Genomic DNA, 23,066 nt, shown 5'->3' on the forward strand with positions numbered 1-23,066 from the left:
TCTCAATGGTTGTTTAGTAAGCACTTTGAAAGTGTATTTGAGCTGGAAGCTCGTACGATGTAGCGCTGTGTGACAGGTGTAAGTTCGCTTAAAGTTGGTGTACTCTCGAATTTCAGGCAGATTTGATGAAGGTTTATTTACCTGGACCCTTGCTCTTCCACCTGAAAGAAGTAGATGCAGAAAGTTGTGCAGCCCGGCTGCGGTGCGGTGCAGGAGACGGCCGATCGAGTCTGAACTGAATATGGTTGTTTCCGTCCAGACCCTCGTCCTCCTGCTCCTCCTACCAACCCAACCCAATCCAGCCCCAGGTCCCAGCTCGTCGCGGCTCTGACTGAATCCCCCCCCTTCACCACCGGACAGCTACCGCCGACGCCCCGATCCCACCCCTCTCCCCCCTCCCCCTCCCCTGCCGCCGCCGCCTCTCCCTCCTCGCCGCGACGTCGGTTCGCGCCCCGGCCGTCTCCGCCCCGTCCGCGATCTCAGGCCGATTGGAGGTACGAGCTTGTTCGATTGCTTTCATCCAGCGATTAGACAAGCACCCACCGACCTCCACGATTTCTGGCCGCCACACGGCACCCCATCATCTTGTAGATCCCTAGGTAGCAAGGCGTCCAAGATGAGATAAGAATATTCCTGTTCCTGCGGAGTTTCTTCTCTTCATGTCACCGAGACATTTTTTTTCCTGTTTACAAGCGCCGGTATCGTGACCCGGTCGAGATTTTCTAATCTGCCCTCTGTTTTCTGGCAGATACGCTCGTCGATTCAGCCATCGTCCAGCGAGGAGGAGAGATGCAGGTCAGCCGCTCATCTCTTAACTAGCATCAGTGATTCAGTTAGGCCTAGGGTGTTCCACGATGCCCAAACCTTGTCAGTTCAGTCTAGTGTATGACCCAAGAGCTAGTGGGAGGTTCACGATAGGGCAACCCAGACCAACCAAAACTCTTGTCAAATTCCCGATTCATGCAAACTTTTATACTAGTCAATAGCATTTCTACCATATCATAATTTTACAGTCCTTTTTGACTAGGCAGCGCCGGCCTCTTGAGTCTCGACGGTTTTCTAGACAGCGCCGGCCTCTCGACATAGAAATAACCAGGCAGCCCCCGCCTCTCGACAGGATTCTACATCAAAAGCAACACGCGTAGAGCACCACGAGGTCATGCCACCACCAGCTCCCTTGTTCCTTGGCGCAGCCTCAGTTCCTATAAGATCAAATGGCAGGCATGAGAGGAAAGATAAATGACAGGCTACAAAAGATTTGGCAAAATAAAGGAAAATGTTAGCAGCACTACAGCCTACAGATAAAGCAGCTAGAAAATGAACTAGTAAACAAGGTTATGGTTTGCAAGAAAGAGATAAAGCAACACTCTGCAACCTACATGAGCTTCTACAAGCTATGTTCTGCGGCCATGTGTTGGCGTCCAAAGGTGTTATCATCAGAATATGTTCAGAAAAGCATGTTATCAAAGAATAGGGGATACAAAGCAGTAGGACGAAGCAAAGCATCTTTGGTAGCATATTATCGATATAGGAAAAGTAACAAGTAACAAAAATAAACTCCATATAGCAGCTCTTTTGATGACCCCATGTTTTTTAGTTATGTTTCTTTGCTGGGAACACTACCATGAATAAAATGCAGTTGTCTTGCGATACTAGTAGCTTAATTATCGATCTGTTCAGTTTTTTTCAGAACAAGTGTGTCGTTCTGCAGACTGGACTTGTAGTTGTGCTGCTGGAGATTATGTTTTGATATTCATAATAAAATTAACAACTAAATTATTGGGGCATGCCTAGTCGACAACCTATTATAATTGTAACATGCCATAATTAGTGAAACTTGTCGGTAGGTACGACCAATATAACACTTCTTGTCACTCGGTCGTTTATTTTTCTCCAAAGGACACCCCGGACGGATTTCATTATCATAGCAATAACAATGTCCCAAGCGTCTGCGCACACATGAAGAAAGAATTAAACTATGCTCGGTGATCAGCCAAGAAGTAAACTATGCTCGGTGATCAGCCAGAACAGGATAGTCACAAATGGAGTTCCATAAAGCAAGTCTATGAAGAAGAGATTGAACTCACCTAGGTAGTAATGGTGCAGAAATAGAAATACTCATGGGTCCACACCTGACCATCCAATTGTTACCAGATTTAACCAACCTTGTACATTCATAAGCAAAAGTAAGTTTGAGCGAGGCACTATTATGTAACATTGATAGGAGCTCGGATTCGATCAACAATTCAACTGAAATCCAAAGTTTCGGCATAATAACATGACGCAGAAGGTTAACAAACATGGTGGATGAACAGGGACAACAAGCACACTGAAATTATAGTTTTAGACCAAACTATTCCCAGGTTTAGGTGGTGGTGATCACCAGTCCCTTACTGAGGCAACTTGATTATACCTGTTAGCCCTAGCTGGATGGTATTGCCTAATGTCTGAATACAGCTTAGGTAGTCTTATTCAGCAGCTTTTTGGAAAAAATTAGTATCGATCTCAACAGCCACAATCAGAACTATTGCGTCCCAGTTTAGTGATGTTGTTTGTTTCCTGTTGTTCTCAGGCAATGATCCCTTGGTTCTTAAACATTCTGACAATGTCTTCTGTCTATAGGCATCTAGAGCTAGGCTCTTCAAGGAGTACAAGGAGGTGCAGCGAGAAAAGTCAGCCGACCCAGATATCCAATTAATCTGTGATGATTCAAATATATTCAAATGGACTGCTGTAATCAAGGTATTTGCTTCTATCTCAAGGTGATGCAGGAATGAGCAGTATCAGTATCAGCTTTGTTACTGATGCCTTTTCTTACTGTTTATGTTGTTAGGGCCCATCGGAGACACCTTTTGAAGGTGGCGTATTTCAACTTGCATTCTCAATTCCCGAGCAGTATCCTCTACTGCCTCCGCAAGTCCGCTTCATCACCAAAATTTTCCACCCAAATGTTCACTTCAAGGTTACTTCTATATTGCTTTCTTTGAAATACATGCTTATATTAGGGTATATATGAATTTATGATTTTTGACCTTGTTGAAAGTAGGTAGAATCCTGATCTTCTTGGTTCCTGTTACTGAATTTTTTTCTGCAATACCTGAATCAGTGTTCTGTAAATATAGACCCGCTTGATACTATTATTTGATTGGTTTGTACTGTCAAAATTCCCTGCAACTCATAAATACACCATGCGCCCATTATGTGAACACAGCAAGCAGTACCTGTTGTTAAATCCAAAACTAAAGGGCGATTTCTGTTTCCTGAATTTCTCTTCTATTGTTTATGTTTCCAGACTGGTGAAATATGCCTGGATATATTGAAGAATGCATGGAGCCCTGCGTGGACCCTACAATCTGTTTGCAGAGCCATTATTGCGTTGATGGCCCATCCGGAAGCAGACAGCCCACTTAACTGCGACTCAGGTGGCTTCATACCCTACTCATGAATTTGTTTCAATCATGTTATTCATTATTTTTTGCTGGTGAGCCGATTGGTGTTTATGTGCTCACTGTACATCAACCTATGATGCATGAAAATGTTGTCACCTTCAAGGATTTAGCTCCTTCATGTAATGTGGCTCTTTGAATTGCTTGTAGACTGAGGTGGTAGATACAAGGTTTTGAAATATTGCCAACTTTTAACACCTGTTATGTTATGCAAGATTTGGAATTGAAGATCCAGTAGGCTGTTACTCTAACGAGTGCCATCAATATGTACAATAATAAGGGCATCAAGTATCCATCGATAGATGGTAAGAAATTACCAAATCGATTGAATGTCTTTGTGACTGCATTTAGCAAGGCGCCCATGACATGGAGAATCTCTGTCCCTCGCCATGGATCTAAGTAAAATGAAAGTGAAAAGTTTGCTTGCACAACTCTTGGCTTTTAAAGCAAGCATGCATGTAGATTTCCCGAAATCAGTTTTTGCTTGGTCGTTATACTGCTCGGCCATAATGTTGGGTCATAATGCTGTTTCCTTACTTCCCTTTTGTGTAATGTAATCACAGGCAATCTTCTCCGCTCGGGCGACATCAGAGGCTACCAGTCCATGGCGCGGATGTACACCAGGCTAGCTGCCATGCCAAAGAAAGAGTGATTTGCAGGGTTGCAAAGGTACACCAGAGCAGTGGCGCTGGTGCTGGCTGATTGATTCATGCATGTATCAACTCTCTAAGTTGTCAGGTGTAACTCGTATGAACTTGTGTGGCCTGATTTTCTTACCCGACTTGTCGTTGTGGGTGTAATGTTGATTCTGTTGGGCTAAAAAGGATTTAAGCGTAAACGCTTGATTCATGATGATGTGTAATAAATAATCCTCACAGGGATTTGGTACAGTGCAGTATCCTCTGGTTGATTACGTGCTGTCCTCCTGTACACTTTGAGTTGCCGAAGCCTCGATGCCCCTACATATATGCATTGGTCCTTGCGGTTTAAGTAAACCCGTGTGCTTCCTCTCACTGTCCACTGATAGTCTTATCGACCGCTTATGTCGTTTTGGACCAGAGGCCCAGTCAAATTGGGCTAGAGGCCAGTCAAATATTGCTACTGTAAATATATTTTGTTTGGTACTATATCACATTGACTTCCTCAGTATGGTTTGGATGATTATATCGGCTAAGAATGTAAAAATATCGCAGTGATATGACATACGAAGCAAAATGGTACGCATGCATCTCCCACTCCATATGCTTCTCCGGATTTGGAGCACCCCGAGAACAGTGGTACGGTCACTTGATGCGACCACGTTGGTTGTGCCGCTGCCCGGAACCATGGCGAATTTCAGCATCTCGCCGCGGTCAGCGTCAACAGCCTCCATGAACAGATGAGAAAGAAAATGAAAACATCATCATTGGAGTAGCCTCGGTTGTGCGACGGTGACCGGAATTGCCGGGGTGTCGTATCCCTTTGCCTCTAGCTGACACTGAACAACGATGATATGGTGTAAATGGTGAAGTCGACGTTGTGGCGAGCTGCCTTGCCTTTTTCACGTCAAAAGTAGCAGCTCATATATTTCCTCGAGCTTCAAAACTGATCGGCACAACAACTGATCCACAAATTAACTAAGGAATTAATAGGTTCTCGGCTTACAAGATTTGGTGCAAAACGGAAGAGACAACATGCAAACCCTGCCACGTCAGAAATCACATAGAAGATCTGGGGCGACTAATCATACAACTAGTGAAAGTCTCCTCCAATCCGCATGCACGGCAACAAACCCAGATGAGATTTCAACTGATATTCGGAAGAAAATGGGCATACTCTACCATCTAGTGTTTTTTCCAGTCAATTCTACCGTCTAGGGTTTTTCAAGTCAATTCTACCATCCACCATATAGGGTTTGTTCAGACTCTACCATCTAAGGTTCAACATTGTAGCAGAACCTTTTTGCATATCAAAGCCCTCACTCCGGAGGGAAGAGCCATGTTACCCCCATAGAATACACACCAAACTTTGATGGGCTGCAAGTCCTGGACTTCGTGTTGTACACATCTGATGAGGAACACTAGATGAGAAGAAAGAAAACACATGCCAGATCTGTTTGGCTACTTCTAGATGCTTCCACTCTAGTGTAGTATTTCTTTCCTTTTCTTTTCTATCCTACCTACTGTTTTCTAGAGTCTTCTAGTTGTGAGTAGCTATGAGTAGAATGGTGAAACTTACATAATGTTTTCTAGAGTATTTCAGCTATAAGTAGAAGTATGTGAAGGCTTCCCAAAGCCCTATAAATAGAGGTCCTCGCCTCTACTTTGGAGGCAGACTATGTACCCCTACCTATAATAGAACTTGTTGTTCTTATCTAAGATCTTGGAGTAGATCTTGTGCCCTAGGAGTTCTGGATTGAACTCTTGCTGCCCTATCAACCTACATTCGCCTCTAGAGCGATATCTAGCGCAACACGTTGAAGCTGTTCCTTCAACACTTGTGCTGTACACATTGTAGCAGCAAGGTGGAGTTGCTCCTCCACAAACTTTGTGCTGCTTCAGGTGGTATCAGAGCCTCGTTGACCCATACTAGTTCTTGCTGTCCTCTTCGAGAGTAAGTTGCAGCAAGCAATGGAGCAATTGGAGAAGAGGATGGATGCTGCTGAACAACAAATCAAAGAGCTGCGTGAAGATCTTAATAGGAGATTTGACCAGCTGGTTGAGATGATAAGAAAGGGTGTCCCCCCTGCTACCAATGAAGGAGATTCATCTAAAGAAGAGGAAGATGTTCATCAAGGAAGAAGGAGAGGTAATCTTGGAGCAAGACCGCCACGACAACATGTTGTTCAACGTGCTTCAAGAAGGCCAATTTATGTTGAGGCTTCTGAAGGTGAAGAATATGATGATGCCCTTGAAGAGCCAAATCTCTACGCATATCGGAGAGCACCCAACCCTACATATGCAAGAGATACATACAAGGTGAAAGCTGAGATCCCAAGTTTTAATGGAAATGTTGACATTGAAGGGTGCCTGGATTGGTTATATGAAGTGGAGACTTTCCTTGAGGTCATGGAGGTTCCGGAAGATCGTAGAGTTCCTTTGGTCGCATACAAACTGAAAGGAGGAGCCGGTGCATGGTGGCATCGCGTTCAAGAGGAGCGCAGGCTCAGAGGAGAACCTCGTGTTAGAACTTGGCGACAAATGAAAGGCCTCTTGAAAGGGGGATTTTTGCCCGCTGATTATGACCAGATCCTATTTATCCAATTTCAAAATTGTGCTCAAGGAAATAGGACTGTTTCAGATTACACGGAGGAGTTTCTAAGGCTACAAGTGAGGTGCAACCTTGCTGAAACTGAAGAGCAACAAGTTGCAAGGTACATCAATGGTCTCAATGATGCTATTCAAGATCGATTGATGATGCAACAAATCTGGTCTGTTGATCAAGCACAAGCTCTAGCCTTAAAGGCCGAGAGGTTTGTGAGGATGAGAAAGACAACTAAGGCTCCATATCCTCCATATCCTCATACCGAAGGCTCATCTAGGAGCCAACCTAATAGAGTGGAAGAAAAGACCACTCCACCAAAGACAAAACAGCCCATCCCGAAGCAAACTAGAGGCAAGGGTAAGGCAAATGAAGGCCCAAAGTGCTATAAATGTGGTAAAGAGGGACACATATCCAGCGGCTGCCCACTAAGGAAATTTGTTAACACGACTATCCATGATGGTGAAAGCGATGAGGAAGAATACGAATCTGAAGATGTAGACGAACAAGAGGTTTGTCAAGAAGAAGGTGACGAGGTGGTATGTGTGATCCAGCGTGTCCTATGTTCCACACCACAACTCGATGACACACAACGGAAGAAAATATTTGAGAGCAAATGCACGGTGAATGGCAAGGTATGCAAACTAGTGATTGATAGTTGTAGCTGCGATAATCTTATCTCCCAGAAGTTGGTGGACCATTTAAAGCTTGAAACCCATGATCATCCAAATCCCTACACTATTGGATGGATCAAGAAAGGAGTAAATATGATGATCACCAAACAATGCAACCTGCCACTTTCTTTGGGTAAGCATTATCACTCAAATGTGTTGTGTGATGTGGTTGACATGGATGCCAGCCATGTTCTTCTTGGGAGGCCTTGGCAATTTGATGTGGATACTACACACAAGGGCAAGGAAAATTCTTACTCTTTCATTTGGAACAAGAGAAGGATCATTATCTTACCAAACAAACCCGAAGGTAATACCTCTAAGGAGGAGGGGAAAACTATGTTAACTATCTCCCATACCTCTCATGAGTTTATGGAAGACTTGAAGGAGGCAGATTTGTGTGCTGCACTTGTTGTAAAGGGAGAAGAGCACCTGACTGTTGAAATTCCAGCAAAGGTACGTGGTTTATTGGCAGAATTTCAGAACATACTTGGGGAGCCACATGGCTTGCCACCGATGAGAGGAATTCAACATAGAATTGACTTAATTCCGGGAGCAAGTCTTCCTAATCTTCCACACTATCGAATGAGCCCAAAGGAGCATGGTATATTGAAGGAGAAAGTGGAGGAATTGTTGCAAAAGGTGCACATTCGAGAAAGTATTAGCCCATGTGCTGTACCAGCCCTACTCGCGCCAAAGAAAGATGGATCTTGGCGCATGTGTACGGACAGTAGAGCCGTTAACAAGATCACCGTAAGGTATAGATTCCCTATTCTCCGTCTGGATGATATGTTGGATCAGCTTAGTGGAGCAAGAGTGTTCACAAAGCTAGATTTAAGAAGTGGATATCATCAAATCCGTATAAGACCCGGGGATGAATGGAAGACCGCCTTCAAGACAAAGGAAGGGTTGTTTGAATGGCTAGTCATGCCATTTGGACTCTCAAATGCACCAAGTACCTTTATGCACTTAATGAATCAAGTCCTTAGACCCTTCTTATCCCACTTTGTTGTGGTCTATTTCGATGACATCTTGATCTATAGCAAGGATGAGGATGAACACTTTGATCACATTCGGAAGGTGCTAGAAGTACTAAGGGAAAATGAGCTCTACGTCAACTTGAAGAAATGTGTTTTCCTGCAAACACAACTTCTTTTCCTAGGATTCGTCATAACATGTGACGGCATTCGTGTTGATGATTCTAAGGTTGAAGCAATCCGAGAATGGCCAACTCCTAAGACCATTTCTGAGGTAAGAAGCTTTCATGGCCTTGCAACTTTCTATAGGCGATTTCTTAAGAATTTCAGCACTATCATGGCACCAATTACCGAGTGTTTGAAGAAAGGAAAGTTCCAATGGGCAGAAGCAGCTGAAGCTAGCTTCAATGAGATTAAACAAAAGCTATCACAAGCTCCTGTCTTGGTACTACCTGATTTCAACAAGACTTTTGAGTTGGAGTGTGATGCAAGTGGAGTAGGCATTGGAGCTGTCCTATCTCAAGAAAGGAAGCCCATTGCTTTCTTTAGTGAGAAGTTAAGTGAAGCTAGACAGAAATGGAGTACCTATCAGCAAGAATTATACGCCGTTTTCAGAGCGTTGAAAACTTGGGAAGTCTATTTGCTGCCTAAAGAGTTCATTGTTTATAGCGACCATCAATCCTTGAAGCATTTTAGAAATCAAAAGCATGTTGACCGCATGCTAGCAAGATGGGCAGCATATCTTGAGAGGTTTAACTATCTCATCGTGCATAAATCTGGAATAACTAATAGAGTGGCCGATGCTTTGAGTCGTCGTGCATGCCTCTTGACTTCTTTTGAAGCTGAACTTCCGGGCATGGGTCAAATAAAGGAGTTGTATGAGGGTGACAAAGACTTTGGCCATGTTTGGGTAAAGCACGCAAGGGGCCAACCATTAGGTGATGACTATTTGATGCAAGATGGATATCTCTTCAAAAATGATCGTTTGTGCATTCCAAGAAGTTCTCTACGTGACAAGCTGGTTAGAGAGCTCCATTCAAGTGATCTTAGTGGCCATGTTGGACGGAACAAGACTATCGCTAACCTGGAAGCTTGCTACTTTTGGCCACAACTAAAGAGAGATGCTGGAAAGTTCGTTCAACGGTGCCCCGTATGTCAGACCTGCAAAGGCCAAGTCCAGAACACAGGGTTATACATGCCTTTGCATGTTCCTGTTGCTCCATGGGAGGACATTTCTATGGACTTCGTCTTGGGCTTGCCAAGAACAAGACGAGGAAGTGATGTTGTATTTGTGGTCGTGGATAGATTCTCTAAGATGGCTCATTTCATCCCATGCCGCAAGACAACGGATGCTCATCATGTGGCAAACCTATTCTTTCGAGAAGTGGTCAGACTTCATGGAGTTCCAAGGTCCATTGTCTCAGACCATGATAGCAAGTTTCTTGCTGCATTTTGGCTCACTTTGTGGAAGCAATTCAACACTGAATTGAAATTTTCTAGCACTGCTCATCCACAAACAGACGGACAAACGGAAGTGGTGAACAAGTTTTTGGGTAATCTGATCCGTTGCATTTGTGGAGAAAGAAAGGGGCAATGGGATTTGGCTTTATCTCTTGCAGAGTTCTCCTACAATAACTCCAAGCATAGATCCACAGGAAGGAGCCCTTTTTCCATTGTCTACACTAAAGTTCCAACACATGTGGTGGACCCGGTGAAGCTGCCATCAAGGGGAAACTCAAAATCAGCATTGTCCTTTGCTGATAATTGCACCGAGTTATTTGAAGAGATTCGCGGCGCTTTGGAAGCACAAAATCAGAAATATAAACAACTTGCTGATTGCAAAAAGAGGCCAAAATCATTCCAAGTCGGTGATAAGGTGATCGTCTACCTCCGAAAAGAGAGGCTGCCTTTAGGTGTTAAAGGGAAACTTAGGCAGCGAAGGTATGGGCCCTTCTCTATCATGAGGAAGATAAATGATAATGCTTATGTGATAGATCTTCCAAGTGACATGGGTATCTCCAACACTTTCAATGTTGCGGACTTGACTCTCTACCATCCAGAAGAAGCGCTCTATGAAGATAACTCGAGGGCGAGTTCCAAACAACCAGGGGAGAATGATGAGGAACACTAGATGAGAAGAAAGAAAACACATGCCAGATCTGTTTGGCTACTTCTAGATGCTTCCACTCTAGTGTAGTATTTCTTTCCTTTTCTTTTCTATCCTACCTACTGTTTTCTAGAGTCTTCTAGTTGTGAGTAGCTATGAGTAGAATGGTGAAACTTACACAATGTTTTCTAGAGTATTCCAGCTATAAGTAGAAGTATGTGAATGTTGGAAATATGCCCTAGAGGCAATAATAAATGGTTATTATTGTATTTCTTTGTTCATGATAATTGTCTATTGTTCATGCTATAATTGTGTTATCCGGAAATCGTAATACATGTGTGAATACATAGACCACAACGTGTCCCTAGTAAGCCTCTAGTTGACTAGCTCGTTGATCAACAGATAGTCATGGTTTCCTGACTATGGACATTGGATGTCATTGATAACGGGATCACATCATTAGGAGAATGATGTGATGGACAAGACCCAATCCTAAGCTTAGCTCAAAGATCGTGTAGTTCGTTTGCTAAGAGCTTTTCCAATGTCAAGTATCTTTTCCTTAGACCATGAGATCGTGTAACTCCCGGATACCGTAGGAGTGCTTTGGGTGTGCCAAACGTCACAACGTAACTGGGTGACTATAAAGGTACACTACGGGTATCTCTGAAAGTGTCTGTTGGGTTGGCACGGATCGAGACTGGGATTTGTCACTCCGTGTGACGGAGAGGTATCTCTGGGCCCACTCGGTAATGCATCATCATAATGAGCTCAATGTGACTAAGGAGTTAGTCACGGGATCATGCATTACGGTACGAGTAAAGAGACTTGCCGGTAACGAGATTGAACAAGGTATTGGGATACCGACGATCGAATCTCGGGCAAGTAACATACCGATTGACAAAGGGAATTGTATACGGGATTGATTGAATCCTCGACATCGTGGTTCATCCGATGAGATCATCGTGGAACATGTGGGAGCCAACATGGGTATCCAGATCCCGCTGTTGGTTATTGACCGGAGAGGCGTCTCGGTCATGTCTGCATGTCTCCCGAACCCGTAGGGTCTACACACTTAAGGTTCGGTGACGCTAGGGTTGTAGAGATATGAGTATGCGGAAACCCGAAAGTTGTTCGGAGTCCCGGATGAGATCCCGGACGTCACGAGGAGTTCCGGAATGGTCCGGAGGTGAAGAATTATATATGGGAAGTCCAGTTTCGGCCACTGGGAAAGTTTCGGGGGTTATCGGTATTGTACCGGGACCACCGGAAGGGTCCCGGGGGTCCACCGGGTGGGGCCACCTATCCCGAAGGGCCCCATGGGATGAAGTGGGAAGGGAACCAGCCCTTAGTGGGCTGGGGCGTCCCCCCTTGGGCCTCCCCCTGCGCCTAGGGTTGAAAACCCTAGGGGTGGGGGGCGCCCCACTTGGCTTGGGGGGGAAGCCACCCCCCTTCCCCCTTGGCCGCCGCCCCCCCATGTAGATGGGTTCTAGGCCGGCGCTCCCCCCTCCCAGGGGGCCTATATAAAGGGGGGAGGGAGGGCAGCAATACCACAGCCTTTGGCGCCTCCCTCCCCCCCTGCAACACCTCTCCCTCTCGCAGAAGCTTGGCGAAGCCCTGCCGAGATCCCGCTACATCCACCACCACGCCGTCGTGCTGCTGGATCTCCATCAACCTCTCCTTCCCCCTTGCTGGATCAAGAAGGAGGAGACGTCGCTGCTCCGTACGTGTGTTGAACGCGGAGGTGCCGTCCGTTCGGCACTCGGTCATCGGTGATTTGGATCACGGCGAGTACGACTCCATCAACCCCGTTCATTAGAACGCTTCCGCTCGCGATCTACAAGGGTATGTAGATGCACTCCTTTCCCCTCGTTGCTAGTATACTCCATAGATGGATCTTGGTGATGCGTAGGAAATTTTAAAATTCTGCTACGATCCCCAACAGTGGCATCATGAGCCAGGCCTATGCGTAGTTACTATGCACGAGTAGAACACAAAGCAGTTGTGGGCGTAGATGTTGCCAATTCTTCTTGCCGCTACTAGTCTTATCTTGTTTCGGCGGTATTGTGGGATGAAGCGGCCCGGACCGACCTTACACGTACGCTTACGTGAGACAGGTTCCACCGACTGACATGCACTAGTTGCATAAGGTGGCTAGCGGGTGTCTGTCTCTCCCACTTTAGTCGGAACGGATTCGATGAAAAGGGTCCTTATGAAGGGTAAATAGAAATTGGCATATCACGTTGTGGTTTTACGTAGGTAAGAAACGTTCTTGCTAGAAACCTATACAAGCCACGTAAAAACTTGCAACAACAATTAGAGGACGTCTAACTTGTTTTTGCAGCATGTGCTATGTGATGTGATATGGCCAGAAGATGTGATGAATGATATATGTGATGTATGAGATTGATCATATTCTTGTAATAGGAATCACGACTTGCATGTCGATGAGTATGACAACCGGCAGGAGCCATAGGAGTTGTCTTTATTTTTTGTATGACCTGCGTGTCATTGAATAACGCCATGTAAATTACTTTACTTTATTGCTAAACGCGTTAGCCATAGAAGTAGAAGTAATCGTTGGCGTGACAACTTCATGAAGACACAATGATGGAGATCATGATGATGGAGATCATGGTGTCATGCCGGTGACGAAGATGATCATGGTGCCCCGAAGATGGAGATCAAAGGAGCAAAATGATATTGGCCATATCATGTCACTATTTGATTGCATGTGATGTTTATCATGTTTTGCATCTTATTTGCTTAGAACGACGGTAGTAAGTAAGATGATCCCTTATAATAATTTCAAGAAAGTGTTCCCCCTAACTGTGCACCGTTGCGAAGGTTCGTTGTTTCGAAGCACCACGTGATGATCGGGTGTGATAGATTCTAACGTTCGCATACAACGGGTGTTGACGAGCCTAGCATGTACAGACATGGCCTCGGAACACACGCAATACACTTAGGTTGACTTGACGAGCCTAGCATGTACAGACATGGCCTCGGAACACGGAGGACCGAAAGGTCGAGCATGAGTCGTATAGAAGATACGATCAACATGGAGATGTTCACCGATCTTGACTAGTCCGTCTCACGTGATGATCGGACACGGCCTAGTTAACTCGGATCATGTTTCACTTAGATGACTAGAGGGATGTCTATCTGAGTGGGAGTTCATTGAATAATTTGATTAGATGAACTTAATTATCATGAACTTAGTCTAAAATCTTTACAATATGTCTTGTAGATCAAATGGCCCACGTTGTCCTCAACTTCAACGCGTTCCTAGAGAAAACCAAGCTGAAAGATGATGGCAGCAACTATACGGACTGGGTCCGGAACCTGAGGATCATCCTCATAGCTGCCAAGAAAGATTATGTCCTAGAAGCACCGCTAGGTGAAGCACCAATCCCAGAGAACCAAGACGTTATGAACGCTTGGCAATCACGTGCTGATGATTACTCCCTCGTTCAGTGCGGCATGCTTTACAGCTTAGAACCGGGTCTCCAAAAGCGTTTTGAGAAACATGGAGCATATGAGATGTTCGAAGAGCTGAAAATGGTTTTCCAAGCTCATGCCCGGGTCGAGAGATATGAAGTCTCCGACAAGTTCTTCAGCTGTAAAATGGAGGAAAATAGTTCTGTTAGTGAGCACATACTCAGAATGTCTGGGTTACACAACCGCTTGTCTCAGCTGGGAGTTAATCTCCCGGATGACGCGGTCATTGACAGAATCCTTCAGTCGCTTCCACCGAGCTACAAGAGCTTTGTGATGAACTTCAATATGCAGGGGATGGAAAAGACCATTCCTGAGGTATATTCAATGCTGAAATCAGCGGAGGTGGAGATCAGAAAGGAACATCAAGTGTTGATGGTGAATAAAACCACTAAGTTCAAGAAAGGCAAGGGTAAGAAGAACTTCAAGAAGGACGGCAAGGGAGTTGCCGCGCCCGGTAAGCCAGTTGCCGGGAAGAAGTCAAAGAATGGACCCAAGCCTGAGACTGAGTGCTTTTATTGCAAGGGAAGTGGTCACTGGAAGCGGAACTGCCCCAAATACTTAGCGGACAAGAAGGCCGGCAACACCAAAGGTATATGTGATATACATGTAATTGATGTGTACCTTACCAGTACTCGTAGTAGCTCCTGGGTATTTGATACCGGTGCGGTTGCTCATATTTGTAACTCAAAACAGGAGCTGCGGAATAAGCGGAGACTGGCAAAGGACGAGGTGACGATGCGCGTCGGGAATGGTTCCAAGGTCGATGTGATCGCCGTCGGCACGCTACCTCTACATTTACCTACGGGATTAGTTTTAAACCTCAATAATTGTTATTTAGTGCCAGCTTTGAGCATGAACATTGTATCTGGATCTCGTTTAATTCGAGATGGCTACTCATTTAAATCCGAGAATAATGGTTGTTCTATTTATATGAGAGATATGTTTTATGGTCATGCCCCGCTGGTCAATGGTTTATTCTTGATGAATCTCGAACGTGATGTTACACATATTCATAGTGTGAATACCAAAAGATGTAAAGTTGATAACGATAGTCCCACATACTTGTGGCACTGCCGCCTTGGTCACATTGGTGTCAAGCGCATGAAGAAGCTCCATGCAGATGGACTTTTGGAGTCTCTTGATTACGAATCATTTGACACGTGCGAACCATGCCTCATGGGTAAGATGACCAAGACTCCGTTCTCCGGAACAATGGAGCGAGCAACCAATTTATTGGAAATCATACATACCGATGTGTGCGGTCCAATGAGTGTTGAGGCTCGCGGAGGATATCGTTATGTTCTCACTCTCACTGATGACTTAAGTAGATATGGGTATGTCTACCTAATGAAACACAAGTCTGAAACCTTTGAAAAGTTCAAGGAATTTCAGAGTGAGGTTGAGAATCAACGTGACAGGAAAATAAAGTTCTTACGATCAGATCGTGGTGGAGAATATTTAAGTCACGAATTTGGTACGCACTTAAGGAAATGTGGAATCGTTTCACAACTCACGCCGCCTGGAACACCTCAGCGAAATGGTGTGTCCGAACGTCGTAATCGCACTCTATTGGATATGGTGCGATCTATGATGTCTCTTACCGATCTACCGCTCTCATTTTGGGGCTATGCTTTAGAGACTGCCGCATTCACTTTAAATAGGGCTCCGTCGAAATCCGTTGAGACGACACCGTATGAATTATGGTTTGGGAAGAAACCTAAGCTGTCGTTTCTAAAAGTTTGGGGATGCGATGCTTATGTCAAGAAACTTCAACCTGAAAAGCTCGAACCCAAGTCGGAAAAATGCGTCTTCATAGGATACCCTAAGGAAACCATTGGGTATACCTTCTACCTCAGATCCGAAGGCAAGATCTTTGTTGCCAAGAACGGGTCCTTTCTGGAGAAAGAGTTTCTCTCGAAAGAATTGAGTGGGAGGAAAGTGGAACTTGATGAGGTGATAGTCACCCCTTCCGAACCGGAAAGTAGCGCAGCGCGGGAAGATGTTCCTGTGGTGCCTACACCGACTGGGGAGGAAGTTAATGATGATGATCATGAAGCTTCGGATCAAGTTACTGCTGAACTTCGTAGGTCCACAAGGACACGTTCCGCACCAGAGTGGTACGGCAACCCTGTCCTGGAAATCATGTTGTTAGACAACGGTGAACCTTCGAACTATGAAGAAGCGATGGCGGGCCCGGATTCCGACAAATGGCTAGAAGCCATGAAATCCGAGATAGGATCCATGTATGAAAACGAAGTATGGACTTTGACTGACTTGCCCGATGATCGGCGAGCCATAGAAAATAAATGGATCTTTAAGAAGAAGACAGACGCGGATGGTAATGTGACCATCTATAAGGCTCGACTTGTCGCTAAGGGTTATCGACAAGTTCAAGGGGTTGACTACGATGAGACTTTCTCACCCGTAGCGAAGCTGAAGTCCGTCCGAATCATGTTAGCAATTGCCGCATTCTATGATTATGAGATATGGCAAATGGACGTCAAAACGGCATTCCTTAACGGCTTCCTTAAGGAAGAATTGTATATGATGCAGCCGGAAGGTTTTGTCGATCCTAAGAATGCTAACAAAGTATGCAAGCTCCAGCGCTCAATCTATGGGCTGGTGCAAGCATCTCGGAGTTGGAACATTCGCTTTGATGAGATGATCAAAGCGTTTGGGTTTACACAGACTTATGGAGAAGCCTGTGTTTACAAGAAAGTGAGTGGGAGCTCTGTAGCATTTCTCATATTATATGTGGATGACATACTATTGATGGGAAATGATATAGAATTCTTGGAAAGTATAAAGGCCTATTTGAATAAGTGTTTTTCAATGAAGGACCTTGGAGAAGCTGCTTATATATTAGGCATCAAGATCTATAGAGATAGATCAAGACGCCTCATTGGTCTTTCACAGAGTACGTACCTTGACAAGATATTGAAGAAGTTCAATATGGATCAGTCCAAGAAGGGGTTCTTGCCTGTATTGCAAGGTGTGCAATTGAGCACGGCTCAATGCCCGACCACGGCAGAAGATAGAGAAAAGATGAGTGTCATCCCCTATGCCTCGGCCATAGGGTCTATTATGTATGCCATGCTGTGTACCAGACCTGATGTAAACCTTGCCGTAAGTTTGGTAGGAAGGTACCAAAGTAATCCCGGCATGGAACACTGGACAGCGGTCAAGAATATCCTGAAGTACCTGAAGAGGACTAAGGATATGTTTCTCGTTTATGGAGGTGACGAAGAGCTCGTCGTAAAGGGTTACGTCGACGCTAGCTTCGACACAGATCTGGATGACTCGAAGTCACAAACCGGATACGTGTATATTTTGAATGGAGGAGCAGTAAGCTGGTGCAGTTGCAAGCAAAGCGTCGTGGCGGGATCTACATGTGAAGCGGAGTACATGGCAGCCTCGGAGGCAGCACAGGAAGCAGTCTGGATAAAGGAGTTCATTACCGACCTAGGGGTGATTCCCAATGCGTCGGGCCCGATGACTCTCTTCTGTGACAACACTGGAGCTATTGCCCTTGCCAAGGAGCCCAGGTTTCACAGGAAGACCAGGCATATCAAGCGTCGCTTCAACTCCATTCGTGAAAGTGTTCAAAATGGAGACATAGATATTTGTAAAGTACATACGGACCTGAATGTAGCAGATCCGTTGACTAAACCTCTCCCTAGAGCAAAACATGATCAACACCAGGACGCTATGGGTGTTCGATTCATCACAATGTAACTAGATTATTGACTCTAGTGCAAGTGGGAGACTGTTGGAAATATGCCCTAGAGGCAATAATAAATGGTTATTATTATATTTCTTTGTTCATGATAATTGTCTATTGTTCATGCTATAATTGTGTTATCCGGAAATCGTAATACATGTGTGAATACATAGACCACAACGTGTCCCTAGTAAGCCTCTAGTTGACTAGCTCGTTGATCAACAGATAGTCATGGTTTCCTGACTATGGACATTGGATGTCATTGATAACGGGATCACATCATTAGGAGAATGATGTGATGGACAAGACCCAATCCTAAGCATAGCTCAAAGATCGTGTAGTTCGTTTGCTAGAGCTTTTCCAATGTCAAGTATCTTTTCCTTAGACCATGAGATCGTGTAACTCCCGGATACCGTAGGAGTGCTTTGGGTGTGCCAAACGTCACAACGTAACTGGGTGACTATAAAGGTACACTACGGGTATCTCTGAAAGTGTCTGTTGGGTTGGCACGGATCGAGACTGGGATTTGTCACTCCGTGTGACGGAGAGGTATCTCTGGGCCCACTCGGTAATGCATCATCATAATGAGCTCAATGTGACTAAGGAGTTAGTCACGGGATCATGCATTACGGTACGAGTAAAGAGACTTGCCGGTAACGAGATTGAACAAGGTATTGGGATACCGACGATCGAATCTCGGGCAAGTAACATACCGATTGACAAAGGGAATTGTATACGGGATTGATTGAATCCTCGACATCGTGGTTCATCCGATGAGATCATCGTGGAACATGTGGGAGCCAACATGGGTATCCAGATCCCGCTGTTGGTTATTGACCGGAGAGGCGTCTCGGTCATGTCTGCATGTCTCCCGAACCCGTAGGGTCTACACACTTAAGGTTCGGTGACGCTAGGGTTGTAGAGATATGAGTATGCGGAAACCCGAAAGTTGTTCGGAGTCCCGGATGAGATCTCGGACGTCACGAGGAGTTCCGGAATGGTCCGGAGGTGAAGAATTATATATGGGAAGTCCAGTTTCGGCCACCGGGAAAGTTTCGGGGGTTATCGGTATTGTACCGGGACCACCGGAAGGGTCCCGGGGGTCCACCGGGTGGGGCCACCTATCCCGGAGGGCCCCATGGGCTGAAGTGGGAAGGGAACCAGCCCTTAGTGGGCTGGGGCGCCCCCCTTGGGCCTCCCCCTGCGCCTAGGGTTGGAAACCCTAGGGTGGGGGGCGCCCCACTTGGCTTGGGGGGGAAGCCACCCCCCTTCCCCCTTGGCCGCCGCCCCCCCCATGTAGATGGGTTCTAGGCCGGCGCCCCCCTCCCAGGGGGCCTATATAAAGGGGGGAGGGAGGGCAGCAATACCACAGCCTTTGGCGCCTCCCTCCCCCCTGCAACACCTCTCCCTCTCGCAGAAGCTTGGCGAAGCCCTGCCGAGATCCCGCTACATCCACCACCACGCCGTCGTGCTGCTGGATCTCCATCAACCTCTCCTTCCCCCTTGCTGGATCAAGAAGGAGGAGACGTCGCTGCTCCGTACGTGTGTTGAACGCGGAGGTGCCGTCCGTTCGGCACTCGGTCATCGGTGATTTGGATCACGGCGAGTACGACTCCATCAACCCCTTTCATTAGAACGCTTCCGCTCGCGATCTACAAGGGTATGTAGATGCACTTCTTTCCCCTCGTTGCTAGTATACTCCATAGATGGATCTTGGTGATGCGTAGGAAATTTTAAAATTCTGCTACGATCCCCAACAGTGAAGGCTTCCCAAAGCCCTATAAATAGAGGTCCTCGCCTCTACTTTGGAGGCAGACTATGTACCCCTACCTATAATAGAACTTGTTGTTCTTATCTAAGATCTTGGAGTAGATCTTGTGCCCTAGGAGTTCTGGATTGAACTCTTGCTGCCCTATCAACCTACATTCGCCTCTAGAGCGATATCTAGCGCAGCACGTTGAAGCTGTTCCTTCAACACTTGTGCTGTACACATTGTAGCAGCAAGGTGGAGTTGCTCCTCCACAAACTTTGTGCTGCTTCACATCTTCCGTCTCCATGAAATAAATCGCATCTTCCTCCACCTCTCCACAAGGCGCCGGGACAGACTTGGAGAAGTTCATGCTAACGAAGAGTGCTTGACCGCCTCCTAGCCCTTCGGTCAGTGGCACCCAAGCGTGTGTGCTAAAGTCCGCTTCAAAAACATCCACCCGGAGAGTGTCCCACAGAGTGGCATAATAGAGCTGCTCATGGTGCTGGTAACGATGCCTTACCATGAGTAGCTTCCCATGTGACTCGATGAGGTGCCGGCTAGTTTCGATGAAAACATCAGGTCCAACATCTTGATCATATTCAATGGAGAAATTGATGTAGGTAAAGCCATTATCTTCCTCCTCTTCCTCGTTGTTGACTTCTTCATGTTCCTCTTGTTCATCTTCCTCCTCTTCATTTTGGTCATCATGGTCCTCCTCATCAAAAGTGGTCGATGCATCATAATAATCATCATAGTTGAGCAATTGCTCGATGACATATGTTCCCATTGTAACCATGGGCCTTCCGTCTCCATCCCATGTGAGGTCAAGGGGGATGAGGTCCTCAGCCGTGGTGATGGCATACAGTTTGTCACCAAGAAACGCGATGTCAATGATGTAGATAAATGATGAAGTTGCTGCTGGCTCCGGCGACCACACACCCTTCCCTCGCTGGAATACAATGAGTGGATGCTTCCAGTTGTTGGTGATGACAACGATGACATCGTCGACCGTGGAGCGCATGAGAAACTTGCGGATGAGAGACCTGCCATCGTCGATGACAGCGTCGAGCTCGGGCAGCGGCAAAGACATGTTTGAGAAAGGATTGTGCAAGACATAATTGTGCACAACATAGTACTCCAGGAGCTCGTCATCGTCATCGTTGTCATCGTCGTCGTCATCGTCGGTGGTGTGCTTCTGGCCGAGGCCGAGGGCGAGCCACTCGTTGGTGGATCCGACAGACGTGGCGTTGTCGGGGAGGTCGTGGGCGTGGCTGCTGTAGGGGGCGATGACGAGGCGGTCCGGGAGGGCAATCCACGGCAGCGAGCGCGCTTGGGGGCCATGGCGGCGCACGGCCGAGTGCCATGGACGGCAGACGGCACCGTCGGGGCGGCAGCGGGCGCAGTTCTCCGGGTCAGGAAGGCTGGCCACCAGGATGTGGAGGTTCCTCAGCACGAAGCCGCACCAGTACAGAATCGAAAACGCCAGGTCCATGTATGAGAGGTGTATTTTTTTCCTTCTCTTTTTGGTTCGACCGTACGTATTGGCGTGCAACTTGACCATGTATATATAGCAGCGGAAAAGAAGTTGGGCTCCGGATCCGAACTGTCCGCGAGTTCTTGGCCCATCCGACTTGATGGTCGGTATCGCTGTTTCACCCAATAAAAAATAAAAAAAATCTAAAAAAACCAATATAAAAGAATTAGACTTAAGAAAACTCAATATAAAAAAAGTCACCAAAAGGCTGCAACGAGGCGAGATTTGAATGTTGATCATACCAATCTGCAATTCCTGGACATGTGGAGCTAAGAAAATTAGGCACGAAGCCGCCATGACATTATTTTGTTTATTTATAGGGGCGTGCTACGTGTCCGCCGGCTGATTTTTTAAAAGATAAGCCCGGCCGTGAGCCGTCAGATCTGCCTTATCGACCGGCCGAGCGCGTCTCCATCACTGCAACAGAGGTTTTATTACAGAAATATTTGTGCAACATAGGTATTGTTGCAGATTTTTTCTGCAACAACTTTGTTGCAAAAACATTTTTGCAACCTAGGTTTTGTTGCAATTTTTTTCTAATTGAGGTCTTGTTGCAGAATTTTTTCGCAAGATAGGTTTTGCTCTAAAACATAAACCCGTCGTAGACCATTGCAACACCGCATATATTTCAGAAGCATAACCCCTGTTGCATGAAGGATGGTATATAAGCCCTCACTTGACGCGTGTCATCCAGTAAAGGTGGTGGACGCAGCCGCTGCAATCCGCCGGTTGATGGTAAGCTTTTCCCTTATTTATATGCATCACCCTTATCTTTTAGACTCCTATAATGTCCGAACGTCCAGAATTTAAGCATGACAAACCCATTTTTTATGGCAATTTTAGTGACGTGAGAATGCAATTTTTGGTTGGCAAGCATGGTAACTCCATGCTCAGTGTATTTTATCAGAAAATTGGCATACGTGTCAACTAAATTTGTCATCCACACGCTACTAAAATTGCCATTGAAAACGTCTGATTCGACATGATCAAATCCCGAATGTTCGGGATTTATCATTACCATATCCTTTTGTTATTTCGTCGATAATATACTTTAGCTTTTCTTCTCAACCGACTATTACTAGCTTCTCCACTTCATCTTTCCTCCTCCATCCCTAGCCTTTCTCCTTCGTTTCAGCTGTCGTCTTAAATAACTTTCCATGGGAAAAAAGTCTAAAATAAACCTTAAAGTTGTAGACGAAAGCTAAATCAAACCCTAAACTTTGAATCCCGGAAATTGACACTCCGAACTTGTAATCCCGGTCTATTTTGGACCCTAGACCTGTTTGGCACACTGGGATTACTACAATCCCAGCGGGGATAAGCAGCTACTCTCATGGACAAGAATTTGGGCCGGCCCACTATACCAACAACAAGAATTAATGAAGTTTAAAAAATGTTCGCATATTTCTAAAAAATTTCAGAAGTTTAAAAATGTTCCTTTTTTATATTTTTGGCACAAATTCCATTCATTTTTTATTTTAAAAAATGTTTGGAATTTTAAAATTCCATTCGCACTTAAAAAAACTGTTTGTGATTTCAAAAAAAATCACATGTGTCAAAAAATGTTCAGAATTTCAATGCTATGGAAAATGTTTCGGAATTTCAAAATTCTATCACATTTTTTGAATAATATTTTTGGAATTTCATAGATTATGTTGTAAATATATTTTTAAAATGTTTCGGATTGGTGGCTGCGGACTCGTCTGGGCCGGCCCACCAGACATAAAGTGAGTTTTTAAACATGCGACGTAATAATTCTTTCTTTCTTTTTCTTAACGCGCGACGTAATAATTCCAAAACAGAAAAACATGCGGTGGAGTCGAACTTGGGACCTGGCACGCTAGCCACTACACCAAACAACTATGACTGACATAATAAGAGGCCAAAAATATTTAATCAGAAACCAAGGCGTCGAATTTTGAAAACTTTTTTTAGGGGCAAACTAAGCGTCCATAATGTATTTGAAAATATCAAAAGTTTATCAAAAAATATTTAATGTATGCTTTAAAAATGTACATTGGGCACTGAGAAAAATTAGACATGTGTAAAAATGAAAAAAAGGAAAAGAAAAATAAAAGAAAAAACTAAGAAAAACAAATTAGTGCCCGCGCGCGAGCGACTG

At 45.4% G+C, this 23,066-nt stretch overlaps 1 protein-coding gene across 1 annotated transcript; it reads left to right on the plus strand.

Annotated features, from left to right (window-relative positions):
- The first annotated feature begins 238 nt into the window (after positions 1–238).
- On the plus strand, positions 239–4,336 carry LOC123122583 (protein PEROXIN-4). Its single transcript, XM_044542800.1, has 6 exons — positions 239–494; positions 749–795; positions 2,623–2,742; positions 2,834–2,962; positions 3,293–3,422; positions 4,010–4,336. The coding sequence occupies exons 2-6, from the start codon at positions 790–792 to the stop codon at positions 4,096–4,098; spliced, it is 474 nt and encodes a 157-aa protein (XP_044398735.1). The 5' UTR covers positions 239–494; positions 749–789; the 3' UTR covers positions 4,099–4,336.
- Positions 4,337–23,066: the final 18,730 nt, after the last annotated feature.

This window comes from Triticum aestivum, chromosome 5D (assembly GCF_018294505.1).
Source record: "Triticum aestivum cultivar Chinese Spring chromosome 5D, IWGSC CS RefSeq v2.1, whole genome shotgun sequence".
Lineage (NCBI taxonomy): Eukaryota > Viridiplantae > Streptophyta > Magnoliopsida > Poales > Poaceae > Triticum > Triticum aestivum.

Bases quoted from the DNA above. Each gene is read 5' to 3' on its own strand.
- LOC123122583 (XM_044542800.1), top strand. The intron at 2,963-3,292 runs GTTACTTCTATA...TTATGTTTCCAG, and splicing joins ACCCAAATGTTCACTTCAAG to ACTGGTGAAATATGCCTGGA. The intron at 3,423-4,009 runs GTGGCTTCATAC...ATGTAATCACAG, and splicing joins CCCACTTAACTGCGACTCAG to GCAATCTTCTCCGCTCGGGC.